Source organism: Hoplias malabaricus, chromosome 3, assembly GCF_029633855.1.
Source record: "Hoplias malabaricus isolate fHopMal1 chromosome 3, fHopMal1.hap1, whole genome shotgun sequence".
Classification (NCBI taxonomy): Eukaryota; Metazoa; Chordata; class Actinopteri; order Characiformes; family Erythrinidae; genus Hoplias; species Hoplias malabaricus.
This window is the reverse complement of record NC_089802.1, coordinates 46,596,345-46,612,335: the sequence shown is the minus strand read 5'-3', so window position 1 is coordinate 46,612,335 and position 15,991 is coordinate 46,596,345. Positions and strand designations below refer to the sequence as shown.

The 15,991-nt window shown below is 38.3% G+C and overlaps 4 protein-coding genes across 7 annotated transcripts; 2 read left to right on the top strand and 2 right to left on the bottom strand.

The window, feature by feature from the left end:
• The first annotated feature begins 1,644 nt into the window (after positions 1-1,644).
• tardbpb (TAR DNA binding protein b) lies at positions 1,645-5,902 on the top strand. Of its 2 annotated transcripts, XR_010801986.1 has the most exons (6): positions 1,645-2,510; positions 2,994-3,169; positions 3,272-3,412; positions 3,564-3,734; positions 3,889-4,978; positions 5,763-5,902. XR_010801986.1 is itself a non-coding variant. In XM_066666476.1 (5 exons), the coding sequence occupies exons 1-5, from the start codon at positions 2,270-2,272 to the stop codon at positions 4,363-4,365; spliced, it is 1,206 nt and encodes a 401-aa protein (XP_066522573.1). In that variant the 5' UTR covers positions 1,645-2,269; the 3' UTR covers positions 4,366-5,719. The 2 variants fall into 2 exon arrangements, 1 of the variants encoding a protein (XP_066522573.1); XM_066666476.1 differs by lacking the exon at positions 5,763-5,902 and having other exon boundaries at positions 3,889-5,719.
• A 248-nt stretch (positions 5,903-6,150) lies between these two features.
• Positions 6,151-8,872, bottom strand: cenps (centromere protein S). The gene is made up of 5 exons (XM_066666480.1): positions 8,680-8,872; positions 7,758-7,881; positions 7,533-7,566; positions 7,324-7,390; positions 6,151-6,573 (listed from the first exon to the last, which is right to left on the bottom strand). Exons 1-5 carry the CDS (start codon positions 8,704-8,706, stop codon positions 6,442-6,444), a joined length of 384 nt encoding a protein of 127 aa, XP_066522577.1. The 5' UTR covers positions 8,707-8,872; the 3' UTR covers positions 6,151-6,441.
• On the top strand, positions 8,230-15,711 carry LOC136692800 (uncharacterized). Of its 3 annotated transcripts, none has more exons than XM_066666479.1 (8): positions 8,230-8,394; positions 12,265-12,391; positions 12,547-12,645; positions 14,091-14,107; positions 14,227-14,306; positions 14,401-14,531; positions 14,655-14,721; positions 14,920-15,711. In XM_066666479.1, exons 3-8 carry the CDS (start codon positions 12,616-12,618, stop codon positions 14,994-14,996), a joined length of 402 nt encoding a protein of 133 aa, XP_066522576.1. In that variant the 5' UTR covers positions 8,230-8,394; positions 12,265-12,391; positions 12,547-12,615; the 3' UTR covers positions 14,997-15,711. The 3 variants fall into 3 exon arrangements, with proteins under 3 accessions (XP_066522576.1, XP_066522574.1, XP_066522575.1); XM_066666477.1 differs by having other exon boundaries at positions 14,045-14,107; XM_066666478.1 differs by lacking the exon at positions 14,091-14,107.
• On the bottom strand, positions 9,180-10,817 carry rbp7b (retinol binding protein 7b, cellular). The gene is made up of 4 exons (XM_066665787.1): positions 10,666-10,817; positions 9,802-9,980; positions 9,586-9,687; positions 9,180-9,492 (listed from the first exon to the last, which is right to left on the bottom strand). The coding sequence occupies exons 1-4, from the start codon at positions 10,736-10,738 to the stop codon at positions 9,439-9,441; spliced, it is 408 nt and encodes a 135-aa protein (XP_066521884.1). The 5' UTR covers positions 10,739-10,817; the 3' UTR covers positions 9,180-9,438.
• Positions 15,712-15,991: the final 280 nt, after the last annotated feature.

Below are 15,991 nucleotides of genomic sequence, written 5' to 3'. Positions count from 1 at the left end.
GAATGTATATATTTTTTGGAAAAATAATTGGCACACAATTAAAATTAGATTTGAGTTACCCTTTTGAAGTACACTGTTTTGATCAGTTTACATGAGGCTAAAACATTGCTTTATAAACAATTTTATAATTGACATAAGTGATTACATTACTTTTACATTCAGTTTGCATTTTGTATTGACTGTTTCGAATCTACAGCATATCTGAATTTTTCTGTGGTGATGTTAATATTAAACAAAACATAGATAATTTCTGTGAGAAATAATTAACATGCTCCATATATGAGCCAAAATATAACTCTGGCTCCTATGGATTAACACACTCTATTATAGTAAGTGATATGTGTCCATCAATCCAGACCACAATGTCTTTGTTACTATCAAAGGGTAAGAGTTATGCACTGCAGAATGAACCGTGCATGATTCTTCATTTAATGAAAAATGGCCAAGTCTAGACTTAATTGTTTGGGAATTTGACTCGATATTTGCAAAAGTTTGTAGACACCATCCCATCCAGTCTGGGCAAGTGTCTACTTTACCTGGGCCATGGTTTCTGAAAAAAAAAGTGTATTATCTGGGAATTGTTCATAGAAATTTACAGACAAATTTAGTGTTGCACCAGTAATGATCACAAGGGAAAACAAAAGCTAGCTCTTACAGTAGCTACACACATGCTTTAAAACTGATCCATAAACATAAAGGCACACGAAAGCAGAATGTTTCTGAATTGCATGGCCACACAACCTAGCCGACTGCAAACATGCTTTATCTAAAGCCAAATCACAGTATAGATGATACTGTGAAAATTCAAAGATTTTTAGCACTGTGTCAACACTTACTGGCGACAAAAGATAAAGTCTGTACTGGAATCTTTAAACAAATCAATCATACTGAAATCATTGGACCATTGCTTTCAATAATAAACATATTGCTCAGCACTGTATATATACTTAAATCTCTGAAATTAGTGGTAATCAACCAATTATTAAAAATATCATTGAGCTTGCAAATTACAGGCGATATTAAATCTCCCTTATGGCTAAGATTTTAGAAAAGGTGGCGTCAAAGCAGTTGTGCTCCTGCCTACAAAACAATGACATTCAAAACGATTTTCAGTCTGGATTTAGACCAAATTACAGCACTGAAACAGTTCTAACAAGACCCTTGTGTCCTGGATCCCTGTAAAGAAGTGTTATGACAACTTTTTTGTTGCAAAAGGCACTACCTACATAAGTAAAATTTTATTGAGTAACAGGTTAATTAACTAACAAAATTATATGGCGATACATAATATGTAAAACTGGGTTTGAATGTCTTCAGCCTAGTTGTAAACATTTGACCTTGACCGTGCGTATGTATGTCTAATTATAATTGATATTTTAAAGGAACACTAAATTTGCTATTCCCCCTAATGTTACAAAGTGCTACCACCCTGTACAGAGGCTCTATTCTCCCTTTACAAGGATCACAATGATTTTAAAGCTGTAATTTTACGGTAAAATATACTATCTTTTGTTATTTTTATGAAATATACTAAATTTTGCTGCCTGTATATCACTAGGGGGCAGTATTTTAGAAAGGACAGAGGAAAGTCCTTCCTTTCTGACATTTAACCACAAACAAATGTTTCTTGTTCGTCCTCATGTCACTGTTAATAGCTGTTTAAAGAAAGTGGCGTGTTTAATCCGAACTGCTGAGATTTTCTGTGCTATGAGTTCTCCGCCGAAATAACACGCTCTTCCGGCGGTGACGTGTTTCCTCCGTGACTCGGGTGAAGCCTTTCGGCGAAAACAAGCTGTGCACGAGCTCGAAGCGGCGAGAGGATCGGACTTTTACGATCATATTTCTATCGTTGCAACGGTGTTTAAACCGCCCAGAGCCCGTGAGGGGTTGTATAACTGCCTTTCGAGGACAGTAGAGCGTGTTTTGAGCGGTTTAACTGTAGCGAAGTGAAGCCCCGCTCAGGTATCATTCATTTGATCCCGAGGAGAGCGCGCGCTAACAAAGGAACGACGGGACGCGAGCGGACAACAATAGACTCGGTGGTTTTAACGAAATCTTTCCTTCAACATTTCAATACAAACTGCAGCACTGCTCTGTTCTGCGCGTGTACGCTGTTCTGCTCGTTTTTCTTCGTTGTTTAAAACCGTTTGTGATAAAAAGCGCTTGCTAACGTTAGCTGAAACTACTGTTGAGTCGCGTGCGCTCAGGAGCTCCGCCTTCGTTCACATTTAATACTTAACGTAGTCAAAGCGCCGTGCTCGCGGCCAAGATGGCTGAGATGTACATTCGAGTGGCCGAGGAGGAGAATGAGGAGCCGATGGAGATCCCCTCGGAGGACGACGGCACGGTGCTACTGTCCACGGTGGCGGCGCAGTTCCCCGGAGCTTGCGGCCTACGCTACCGGAGCCCCATCTCCCAGTGCATGAGAGGGGTCCGCCTGGTGGAGGGGGTCCTACACGCCCCGGAGAATGGCTGGGGAAATCTCGTCTACGTCGTTAACTACCCCAAGGGTCGGTAAACATACAGGTTGTAGAAATGTGTCTAAACCCGAAACTGGTTTCAGAGTCGCCATTTTCATTTTGGGAATTATTCATTCCACCTTAAATACGCCTGTGTTTCGTTTTCGCTGCACCGTTTAAGGTGATTTTAAAAGAACCATGTAGCACATTTCTCATTTTTATCCACAGACCGTCCATTATAGTTGAGATTTTTCCACCCTTCATACATTTTCAAGCTTAGCCCCACAAAATCAGATTTAACCTAAACTTCACTTAATGAACCGTGTGGCCTCTGATATCTTGTTTAAAATACTCTAAATATAAATGTCCGTTTTGTAAATATTTAAAAGCTTTGTGGGAATAACGCAGCAGGTGTTTAACAATAGTATAGGATATGTGCATTTAAACCGTTCTTTTTGCCTGCCAGTGTATGAACACTACAAGCAGTTGTTAAACGTTTATTGCAATTCTTTGTTCTGATATTTTCTATTAAAGAGCCGGCACTCCCAGACAACAAGAGGAAGATGGATGAAATCGATGCATCATCTGCCAAGATGAAGAGGGGGGATCAGAAAACTTCAGATCTGATTGTGTTGGGTTTGCCTTGGAAAACAACAGAACAGGATTTAAAGGATTACTTTGGTACATTTGGTGAAGTCATTATGGTGCAGGTAAATAGTTGTCAAAATTCAAAATGCACAATGACATAACCAAAAGTCAACCATGGTGTGAAAATTTGCCTCACTGTTGTGCAAATTCTTAATTCACCACAGGTAAAGCGAGATGTGAAGACTGGAAATTCCAAAGGTTTTGGGTTTGTGAGGTTTGGCGACTGGGAAACTCAGAGTAAAGTTATTTCACAGCGACACATGATTGATGGGAGATGGTGTGACTGCAAGCTGCCCAATTCAAAGGTAACAAATTGTGGTAAATAAATGTATTTTAAGTGCAATCACATTTTGTGTAGCTGATTGTGATTAATTACACAAGCCAAATTGAGCATCATTTAAAATGTGTTAAAAGACATGTTAAGATTTCCTTTGGGTGGTTTTTCTTGTATAACAGCAAGGTATTGATGAGCCAATGAGAAGCAGGAAGGTGTTTGTGGGGCGCTGCACTGAAGATTTGACTGCTGATGACCTGCGGCAGTTCTTTATGCAGTATGGCGAAGTCACAGACGTCTTTATCCCCAAGCCTTTCCGAGCTTTTGCTTTCGTTACTTTCGCTGATGATCAGGTATGTGCCATATTTATTGTTCTATGGAAATGAGCACGTAACGTTTTAGAATTAAATCATTTTTAATTTTATTTAAAGGTACTTGTGGAAGTCTTTTACATACCATGAACAATGTTTTGTGAAACAACCTTCTGTCGCGTGTCTTTTCCACCAGGTTGCCTCTTCCTTATGCGGGGAGGATCTGATCATCAAAGGTGTGAGCGTGCACATCTCCAATGCTGAGCCCAAACACAACAACAGTAGGCAGTTGATGGATCGGGCAGGCCGCTATGGGAACGGGTTTGGGGGTGGTGGCTATGGCAGTAGCCGCAGCAGCTCTAGTAGTCTGGGCAGCTTTGGCAATTTCAACCTCAATCCAGCCATGATGGCTGCTGCCCAGGCTGCTCTGCAAAGCAGCTGGGGCATGATGGGCATGTTAGCTCAGCAGGGTCAGTCTGCAACATCTGGTTCAAGCTCAAGCACAAGCTCCTCTCGAGACCAGGGACAGTATAGCTCAGGCAGCAGTAACTTCAACGCCAGTTCTGCTGCCCTTGGGTGGGGTGCTGGTTCTAACTCCAGTAGCGGTGGCAGTGGGTTTAACTCTAGCTTTGGCTCTGGTATGGAGTCCAAATCTTCAGGGTGGGGTATGTGAGTTCTGAGGATTTTTGTTTTGTTTTTGAAGTGTTGGTATTTCTAGTTGTGTGATTGGTAAGTATTTTTGAGAGACTTAACTCTTGTTGTGTGTTTGGGGGAGGTTAGGTGGGGATGGGGAGAGGCTGGGGAAAGCAGAATGCTTTGTACATTTAAACAAGAGATTAAATTTAATGTTTGAAGTGAGATATCTTAGCCAGAGTGTTATACATCATCCCTGGTGTAATTTTATTTTCTTTACATTGTTGATTGGTAAAAGTGATATTTCAGCTGGATTCTTAAAATGCATGCAGTTTAATCTGTGGTCACTGAAAATGCATGTGAAAAGGCCACCAAATTTCCATCAATTTTCAATCTTATTTTTAATAGCGTGCATTGAGAAGAATCTGGTTGAAATCTGAGTTGTATTTTTTTTTTTTAAGAGTTCAGCTTTATTTGCAGACCTGTTTGGTGAAGAAACACTTATAAAGCCTTCATCGAAATCTCTTCTGCAGTTGCCATCTGTGGGTTTTGCCTGGGAAGAAGGCCCTCTGTGGCAGCACTGTGTGGCTGAGATCATAATCCCACCTTCTTCCCCATGTCTAAAAGCTCTCATCGCATGGCTCGCTGACACGGTGGGTGTCCACTTTTTTTAAATCAAGTATCTTTTTTCTGATTGACGAACTACGCAGAAAATGAACATTTTGAACAACGCTTGAGTGCGATTGGTGGTGGCGAAGAGTGAGAAGGCTGCGAGTGAGCGAACGGAAAGAGAGGAAGGAAAGCGTGGAAGCGAGCGAACGAAAAAGACTGATGCGAGTGCGATGAAAGAGCTCAAATGTGACTGCAGTGGATGGCTTTTGTGAGCGTGTGAATGAGAGCTTGTTGACAATTCCCAGCTTCACCTATATACAACCCCAAAAACTTGGACAATTAGTTTACCTGTACCCTGAAGAATCTCTCATTTCCCCAACCCCCTTAGATTTACCATTTTGCTTTTCTCCTATAGTATATTGACAACGTGTTAAAGTAGCTAGTGGAATGTTGATGAATAATTTTTTTTTTCTTTTGTCTTGCTGATATAATCTGATCTGAATGCCGTATGGTGTGTGTGCTTTACTTCCTTGTACTTGACCTGTAAGTGTGAACTTTGTGGATGACATCTTCAGTGGACACTGAGAGGGTGAGAACGAGTGATGGTGTAAGTGTGACCTGTATGTTGAGTGCTGTGGAATGTCTGTGGAATGAATTCCCTTATAATATTTGCTAAATGTTTTCAAACACATTTTATATTGCTTGTCAAATGAAGGGAGTGCTTCAATAAAACTTAATTTGAATAGTTATCTGTTTTCTCATACTGGATTTGACCTCAATTAAAATGAAAAAAAGCAAAAAAACTAACTGAATTCACACGTTTAGGGGCCTGGGAAATGGCTGGCTGCAGGTTCCGTCTGAATCCCAGGTGGAAAGTCTGTTTGGGGACGGAGGAAGATGGAGGAGTGTCTGGTTTCCCGTTACAGGATTAGCATCTCTGGTAACAGAAATGGACACCATAGAATGTAGCTAAATAAAAAGCACTTTTTTTTTCTGACCCAGATCAAGCATAGTTACGTTTCCTAAAGTCATTTTAACCTCTTTAAGCCTCATCTCTACTTTATCTGGATCAAAAAAAAACCTCAACATTATGGTGCTAGATATTATAGCCAGACACTGATGTTTTAAACTGAAATGTCATCATTGGTCCTTCTGTAACTGGTGTCTCCAATTTGTGGTCAAAATCTAGGAGTAATATCTAAATGTGAAAGAAAGCAATATCCCTTTTCCAAGTTATACTCAATGTCTTGCTTTTCAAATATTTTATAACTGTTTTATACAGTCACAAATTCTTACATTTACAGGCAGTGAAAATGTTTTGCACATACTGTATAACAATAAAATACACAACCTGGATGCATGTCTTTGAGTAATTAATTGAAATATTCCACATTTCCCACTCAGAATAAATGGATTTCCAGAATAACAGTGTGCTTCTGACCAAATCCAGTAGATTTATTAAACCCTAGTTCTTTACGTCTAGTGAGGTCATAAGATTGCCACTTTAGGTTTCTGTCTCTAGTATTTCATTTTCTTCAGTGCTCTTACTCCTCCTCTTGGCAGCATTCTTCTTCTTTTCCTTCAGTTCTTGATTGCTTAGTGCTAGTTCTTCACTCTTCTGCTGGATGTAGTTTGACTATAGTGACATAAAAATACATTTGATCATATTCTTATCTTATACGCTTTCACAAATGTTCAGTGACTTGACAATACATCCCACTTTTCCTGAAAAAAAGTTATCAGGAGTTGCCAGTTAGTGCTTGTGTCATGATGTGGGCTGTTGTCTATTCCTTCTTCCAAAATCAGTAACATTCACTTTACGTCTGAAATAACATTACAGGCTCAGTCTAATGTGTTAATCGGGAATGCCCTGACCTGAGAATCATGAGTCGATTCAGAGCTCTGCTCCATATTCTACAAGTCCCTTGGCATCGAGCAGAGTTACTTTAGGTCCATGTGTGACTGTTCCATTGTCCCATTAGCAGTGGGTGCACCAGAAAGCAACTGATCTTAAACATTAAAGGGTTCTTTGGATATATCTGGACATTGTGTACTAATAGGATCTGTCAACCTGCCCATTCAGTAGCTCAGTTTTGATAGACTGGAGTTCTTATTCAGTTTTTACTTTTATTTGTATTTTAATAAGTTGTAAACAGCATAAAATTAGCTGTAAACTGGGTTAGCCCTGTAACCCAATACTATGCAGCCAGTTCATCAGTGATCAAATAAAAATTTTGTTTTAATTCATAAATGCTTTTCAGCCATTTGTAAACTGAGGGAATATTTTTGATAAAACCTGTGAAAGTTTTAAGCTCCTTTTTATAACCTGATATCTCAGATGAGCTGTATCAGTATCTTAAGTAAAGGGATTTGTGTAAAATAGTACCAATGCAGAGCTCCTCCTTGCAAGAAGTTTCACATCGTCCATTGTAACGGTTTGTCGCTTTGCATGTCTAGGGGGTAAAAGAGTGGAAAAAATATTCAGAAAGCCCTGAGGTAATAAATAAATAAGTACAACTAAAGAATAATGGGTGATTATGCTTTGGATACATTTACCATTCATTAAATGTCTGCAGTACATTCACTAAAACATACCTTGCAAATGCTTCTAGGTCTTTGGCAAAAATGTCTAAACAAAAGAAAAATAAAGTGACATTATTTAGGAACAGGATTTTAATGCATTAAAACTTATGTTTCTGTCAAGTTTAAAATTTAAAAAGTCTGTAAAATTTCCAAAGCCCTACAATATTATTAACTATTCACTATTAAATTAGGAAGATGCTTATTATTTTATTGATTAAACAGAAAAGAAACACCCACCACACTGTCTGAATGTGATTTCTGCGATAGCTGCCACCGCCTGCCTGCTGATCTTCCTCTCCTGATCAGCTGTGATTTGTTCACACAGTTTACCGGCAGTGTAATGAACAGCAGCCTTCAGCCTCTTAAAAGTACAGAATTGTCAGAAATGAATACAGCGGCAGGAACCCCTACTCTGGTAAAGTTCTGGTTACCAACAGAAAGGTTCAGTAACAAATAAGAATAAAAGCAAATGAACAAATCAATTTGTTTGATACACTCTTGGGCTGCTTGCCAAACCATATACACATAATATTGTATGCTATTCTAATAAATATACCAAAAGTCTCTTTATTCTTTAAATTAGCCTTCCTAAAATAGTTTCGGAATAATATTTTTAAAAATATTCAGTAATGGTATGATCACAAGTGCATTCTGTGCTTAAAATTCTATTTGGAAATATATTTAACTCTTTTTTTTTTAACCTTTAATTTAACCAGGCAGTTAATGGCAGCCTAGAAAGTAGCGGCTGGAGGATGCCTTTGTGGTCGAGGTTCGCTGTTTAGCCCTGGCGCCCTGGTAAGATTTAACGGCCTCTGGCGGCTAGGGAGTTTATAACACGAACACCGAGAGGCAAGTCTGGTGAAAATTGCCCAGTGTAAGTTATATATCTAAAATATTACTGAGCTAAATATAACACTATATTTCTAAGATTGCTAATCACTGATAGATATGATATTTCATTTTATTCGAGTTTTAATACTCAGGAAAGTCATTTAAATATACAGCTGTTATCACGTGAGAATTGCCGACATCATACAAACGATACAAACCCGACAACGTTACTAATACCAATGCAACGTATACTACAACGTCTATAAACACAGCTAGCTATATCCCATTCAACTAACGTTACTTCATCCAGAAAATATAACGTTCAAACCTGAGAATACGCCTCATTCTCGTCCATTATAAGGTTAATTCAGCCACGACTCCACAGGTCTAAGACAAATCTCCTACTCTACTCCGTTTACACCGAAACCTCCGCTAGGCCCGTCTTGTATTTTAATGTTTTGATTTGTTCAGTTGAAAATGGCGCGGCATCTTTGTGCGCAGCAGATTCATCCCAAGGTTCGTGAAGTAGCGCCCTCTGTTGATTAGGAGCTCAGTCCCAGTGCTGAAATGTCGTACACAGAAGCTCTAAATAAATTATTCCAAACGATAAATTGTTTAAACACATTAAAATCACAAATCACACCACACTTTGACCCTAGAAACCTCTTCATAGTAGTTTTTTAAAAGCCAGTTTTAAGATTTGCGGTCTAAAGTTAAAATCTGGTTGTGAACATGTTTTGTTTGATTTAAAATGATTGAAAATCCAAAACGTCACAATATCTCAGTATCATTTAAACATACTTTTATTTATTTATTTATTTTCATGAAACAGGCTTTACATTTATTTAATTGAACAAGTGAAAGTGAATGCTTTATGATCATTGTACAACTGTAAAATGAAATTTGACCTGTGCATTTAACCCATCCATGGCAGTGAACACACACACACACACACACACACACACTAGTGATTAATCGATTGAATAATCATTGGCTAAACATAAAAATAATATTTTTCCAGTTATCATTAAAAAAGTGTTAATGTCTCATATTAAAAACAAGATAAGATGTACTAGTTAACTGTAAATCAAGCTGTTCTTTTGTATGTTTGCTTGCAGATTTGGTCTTCACATTTGAGTTCCTTGACAAAAGAAACACAAAAATGTTATGGATAGTATAATATGCAGTGCAATAATAAGATGCTTTTTTAAAAAAATCAGAAACATAAACATACAAGATAGAGAGTATCTCCGTCTAGCCAGTGAGTCCACCCTCTGTCTTTCTTCTCTCCTTTTTGCACACAAACCAGTGCGTCCCCTTTCCAGTTGACCACCGTCTATGGATATTTTTGTACAAATAATGAGAGGAAATAAGAGTCTTCTAATGAAATAATGATGCATTTGGCATATTAATGGTAAACAAAAATAAATAATCAAATTATGGTGCCCACCTGGCATTTTCTGTTGTCTAGGCCTTTGGTGTCCTCCTCAAACTCTTCACCAATTTTGAAAGAGAATGTGTAGTTTCTGAAGGAGGTCAGAGTTTTGATTGTGAAAGAATCCCCGTCTTGCTCAATCACTTTCTGTGGCTTCAGCATCCTAGCTATCTTCCGCGTAGCAAAATCAATTCCTGTATTAGATACAGTGAAGAGAACTGTTATTTGCTGTTTTTTTTTTTTTTTTGATCAAGTCTTGAAACCCCACATTAAATTCATTATTCATATTCATTATCTTACGTGAATTTTGCACAATCATGCTATTTTTGAGTCTTTAATGTTCTGTTCACAGGCCTTGAGTTTAATCATGCAATTGAACAATGTACTTCTGTTCAATTAAAATATGATTCCGTTTGTGTCCTTGACCTACTTTAAGTTTGTGCTGTGGAATGCAAAATGTAGGTGTTCATGTTAAAAATGAATCCCTGCAAAATACTGAAGGAAATAAAATAAAAAATAAATAAAAATGTGGCATTGTTAGATATTTGGCATGTTTTTTTCCCAATAAATATATAGAAATTGTGTCCTAAAAATGATCTGTTATTTTCAGTTACAGCAAGGGCTCACAAATCCCAACCAACGCACCAAGAGTAAGATCGTTTTTAGACTTTGTTTTCCATCTAGCAAGATTCAACCCATTTACACTTCAACAAACTGCTCATAGATTAGATCAAGCTGGGAAAACATGTGCAGGCAACATGGGGTTGCCAGACCTAGGACTTAAGAAATCAACAAGAGAACAAAACAAAATGTAGTTTGACATCAAACAGTGGTAAAACGTTTGCACACATATTAATGCGTATAAAAGGTTTTACTCACCAAGTGCAACCATATAACCTTCACAATTTTCATTCTCCACAATGTCCCACGTTCCTCTGTAGTTAGCTGGCATGCTTAGCGTCTTCCCTTAAGAGAGTCAGATTCCTTCTGCACTGTCTGAATACTTTTGGAGAGGGTGGCTGGAATTTAAATGGAATCGGGCATGTGAAAGGGGGACAGATGTGATGTGTCATGTTTCAGATTGCTGTGTGCTGTGAGTGTAGTAATATGGGGCAGGGTTTATCCTTCTGACACAATGGCTATATTAAAGGCTATCTCGGAAGGGCAGTTCTCTGGGTCTGAGCATAACTTTTTGCACAATTAAGGAGGATGTTTCTCAAGAGAGCTTCAAGAAAACAATGTGAGTCATATAACACATGTTGGGCTGCGGAGAATAAGTTAAATCTGGAGGCAGGTTCTGGCCGGTTCAGGTATGCTGCACGTGTTTTCATAAGTCTGACTCAAGGTACGGTTTTATTATCTGTGTTTAGTGTGCTGTGTGTGTACAGTTATCACAGCTGAGTTGAAGGATCAAAAGAGAGCCAATCAGGCAAAAGATGTGGTTTGGAGAAGAGCGCTCTTTTTTCTGATTGGTGTGTGTATGTCCGGTTTGAATAGAGGGATGATGAAAATTCAGAACCTAGATGTGCAATGATACAAAAAAAAAGAAGGGAGCAAAGTCAATGCCAAACGTTATTGTAGTTTGACTGCATTCAGCCAAAAGAGTAAGAGTGAGGTTGAAAACTGATATTAGACGATTAGTTCAGGATCAGAAATCACTCCAGAGAACACAGTTCCATTGCTTTCCAGCCCAAAGCTGAGGAGGTTTATGCCTCTCAAGCTCAGTGTTTCTCAACATGTTTTCTGTTAAGGCAAAATAAACTAACTCACCCCACTAACACAAGCCACAAAACCCCTTATATCAGACAAGTTCACAACTTAATATGGCTTACTGATAATAGCATACATAGATTTAATGTGAATCATAAATTTGTTTTGATGAACACAGAGTTATCCCAGCTCGGATTGATAGCAAGTACACACACGCACACACACAGACACAACACACAGCTCTTGATCATCTCACTTTACTGTTCTTCTGTTTAGGTTTTTAAAGCCAGTTTGGTTACAGAAGCTCAGCTTGCAGATAATGTATGACAAATGAAAGTGTGTCCAAAGGAATATCACTGAGTTTTAAGTTTAATCCATGACCCTGTATTGTGTCATTTTGCCTTTTCTTGTGCTTGTAAAGACAGGGTGTTTGCCTTAAATGTGATCTCACAACTAAACATTTTCACTCTTGTGCTTTTAAAAAAGCACAACAATGGAACATGTGGTAATATAATGTTTATGTTTAATTGGAACCATGGCATGAATGGATAGTTGTCCACACAGAAGACACACAAGTGAAAAAACGCTGAATAATCTTTAGTAAAAGCAAATCTGTACATTATTTATTCATTGCACTAATGGTGATACATTTAATAATCACATTAAATAATATGAGCTTCATCACATCATATGCTAAACATTGTCATAATTGTGAGATGAATTGCCAGGTAAATTCATTGGACTCTGCCTGAATAATTTTTTATGCAGGTCTAATAACATCCAGGGTAATTGCCTGTGACCACAGGGGGGCGCAATCTGAAATACTTCTGGGCAATGGCCCTTACATCAGCTCCTTATTCCACCTGGAGCTGTAGCAGGACACTAGCACTCACTGGTGAGTTCACATCTACTTTTATCTTTACAGCATTCCTTTACCTCTTGAATTATGGAAATTTAATTCAACAATCATGAGTACACATTTTACTTCAAACAATATGATAATTAGAAAAGTCAAAGAGGAACCCACTGCATTGTTCTGTGTGCCTGCAGCCTGCTGGGTGAGTTAAGGAGGACGATGTTTCATCACTTCTTGGTTCATGCAGCTTTTCAGTCGAGCAGATGGCTTCCAAGAGACCAGAGGATGAAATTGTATGTTTCTGATCTGAACCAGGAGTGGAGCAGTTTTAAAATGCATAATTTACTATAATTTACATGTTCAGACATGAAGCTTGTTTCCACCACTTGTATAAAAAATATAAGTATTCTGTAACTCAGTAAGTTTCTCATTATGATTTGCTATTCTGTAATTATGGTAAGCTAAGTTAATTAGTTATCAAGTTCAGAGCCACGGTGGGACTACTTGAGGTCACTGGGTGCAGGTTCACTAGGCAGGAGCACACACCTTCAACACAGGGCACCACTCTCTCACACCTACAGGCACTTTTGAGTCGCCAATCCACCTACCAACATGTGTTTTTGCACTGTGGGAGGAAACCAGAGCACTCGGAGGAAAGCCATACAGACATAGTGAGAATACACAGACTGATCCGAGGTGGGGCTCAAAAAGCGACACTAACTGTTGTGTCACTGTGACACCTCTGGTATATTAAATACATATTTGAAATGCTAAGTCAGTGTTGTATATCTTACTTATAATATATATCTCATAATTAAAACATACAATACTGACTTAGCATTTCAAATCTCTTTATTATATGCTAAGTCATTATTTTGACATTGTTTGGTAGTTAATAGTTATGATAAATTTGTCTGTATTATATCGTGCTAAATGGCGCTATACCCTGATCAACCATATCAATATGACCACTTCCTTGTTTCTGCGCTCACTGTCCATTCTCTCAGCTCTATTGTCCACAGGAGCACTTTGTAGCTCTACAATTACAGACAGGTGTCCCTCTGCTGTATTCCCCCTTTCAACCTGTTCTTCAATGGTAGGGACGACCACAGAGCAGGTATGCTTTGGGAGGTGGATTGTTATGACCATTGCAGTGACACTGACGTGGTGGTGTGTTAGTGTGTGTTGTGCTGGTACAAGTGCAGTTTAACTCTCACTCAGTGTAGAGTTAACATTAACCCTCAGTGTGACTACTGGACTGAGAATATTCCACCAACCAAAAAATACAGCAAACAGTGTCTTGTGTCCATTAATGAAGGACTAGATGGTGATTAACACAAACTATGCAGGGACAGATCAGCTACTCTCTCTGATTTACATCTACAAGATGAAACAATGAAGTAGGTGTGTCAGAGAGGACAGTGAGTGGACAGAGTGTTTAAAAACTCCAGCAGCACTGCTGTGTCTGATCCTTTCCTACCAGAAAAACACACATTAACGCATTACCACTGTGTCAGTGTCACTGCAGCTCTGAGGATGCACCCACGTGTTCTTAAGTGGTGAAAACAGGTTTCTATACAGAACATAAACAGTAATATGTGGTGTTCAGTGAGCTGCTGTTTGTGTGGTGTTGGTCACTGGGAGCTTATAGACATTGTAAAATCTCGTACACGTCTTTGTCTTGTGCTGCAGTCAGATTGTTCTTTTCATCTTTGTGGTGCTTTGCTTGACGCCACAGTTTTACATTTTGACAAGGCAAGTCTATAATCTTTTATCTGTAATAGGTTGAATTGACATGTTTCGTTGTTCAACACAACTGATAACCACCAACAAGTGTGTACATCATCCTGTGATTGAATTAAATATCTTTCCAGGCCAAAGTCTATACGCTACTGTGAGAAGCCACTCTTGAACAACCTCATAGCAAGCATTGTCTTCTCTTTCCTGGCTACTGGTGAGCTTTAGCTGTTTCATAAATAAATTGAATTATAAGCCATTTTCATTTTGTATTTTTTTTTCCTGTGGTAAATATCCATTGTTTTTTAAAGGTTTAGCAGTGGCACTTACTCTGACAGACCCAGTGCCCAAGAGTGTCCGAGCAGTGTACCACACATTCGGGGTCCTCTCATTCGCTAATGGACTTTGTACAATCATCCTGACGCACAGTGCTCCCCAGTGTGTAAGTGTGGAATATGTAGCTTTTAGTAATACCCGGGTCTGATTTAATTTCCAATGGAAATAGATATTAAGTTAAAAAAATAGTTTCTTCTGATTTAAAGCAATACACACTTGTGTTTTTCAGGCAAAAACTACACCAGAGCTGTATCTCTTCTCTTTGGTATTTTCATGGGCTTGTGGACTCTCTACAGGTAAACAGCTTCAGTTCAATTCTGACAATATAAATTCATTAATAGAAAATGTGTATTGTCAAGACCTCAGTACTCCCTGCCAATATACATCGCAAATAAATAACAAATAAGCAATTAAAATAGTTCACAAATTTTAATTGACGAATTAGTTACAAAGCGATAGTATCTAATGTATATATTGTGTATGTCTCCACTTAGTTTTCTTTGTAATAAGATGGTTCCTTTGGACGAGTCACAGAATGCATCCAAACTGGTTCAGAGAGACGTTGTTCTGAGCTGCGGTGAGAGCCACAGCATGGTTCTCTGCTGTGTGTAAATCCATCTATTATTCAGACAGAGCCTCAGAGCTCTTCGGTTAAGGTGAGATAGATCCTATTACAGTGGATATTTTCTTACAGTCCTGGACTTACAAAGAGGGGAGAAAGTGAAATGACACTCAAATCCACACAGCAGTAATTCAGCTCTCGAGGAACTGGACTGACCAGCAGACTGCACATTGCAACACCATAGGGAAAGCAGAAGTAGAAGTTGCTTATTATTTAATTAAAAGTGTTTGGTGTAGTGTAGTCCCCTCAGTAGACTGAGGTTTGATTTCCCCTTGAGGCAAGGTAACTGCACTAATAAGAATCCTAAAGCTCCTAATACATCTGTAAAATTATCAAAGAATTAACGCCATACTCCAAATGGTGTAAATGCTTTAGTATTTTTTAATAATACACTGTGGTTTTATACGTGTGAATGTATCATTTACACATTTTAGACATGATCATGAAATGAAAACATGTATGACTGTAACTGCTACAATGTTACAAACTGCACCTCACTATTGAAAACATTTTTGTCTGTGACACTGGCACAGTGCTGTAGATATTAAGGAAAACGAAATCAAGATTACCCACACTCCTGAAAACTTTATTCCACTCTTTAATAACGCACAGACATCCTGTTTTTCAGTAATGTGTTTTTATATCAGCTCATAATATCAGTAAAACACAATCTGCCATCCAAAATTGCACAAGTCAAGAATATAATGCATTTGCATCAATGCAGTTACAGTGGTAGATAGAATGTTAAATTTCATTTAAATTAAACAACATCTAAATTAAAACCAAGTGTTTCCAGAGAACGCTTGTTTTCCAGAAATTTTGTATGAAATGGGTAATTAACTTTTAAGTTAATATAAGGCATCAGTTACTTGGACCATGATGAAACGCAGTTATTAAATATAAGGCACTTTTTCTGAGGTATGTGTTGCTTGCATTGGCTCAGC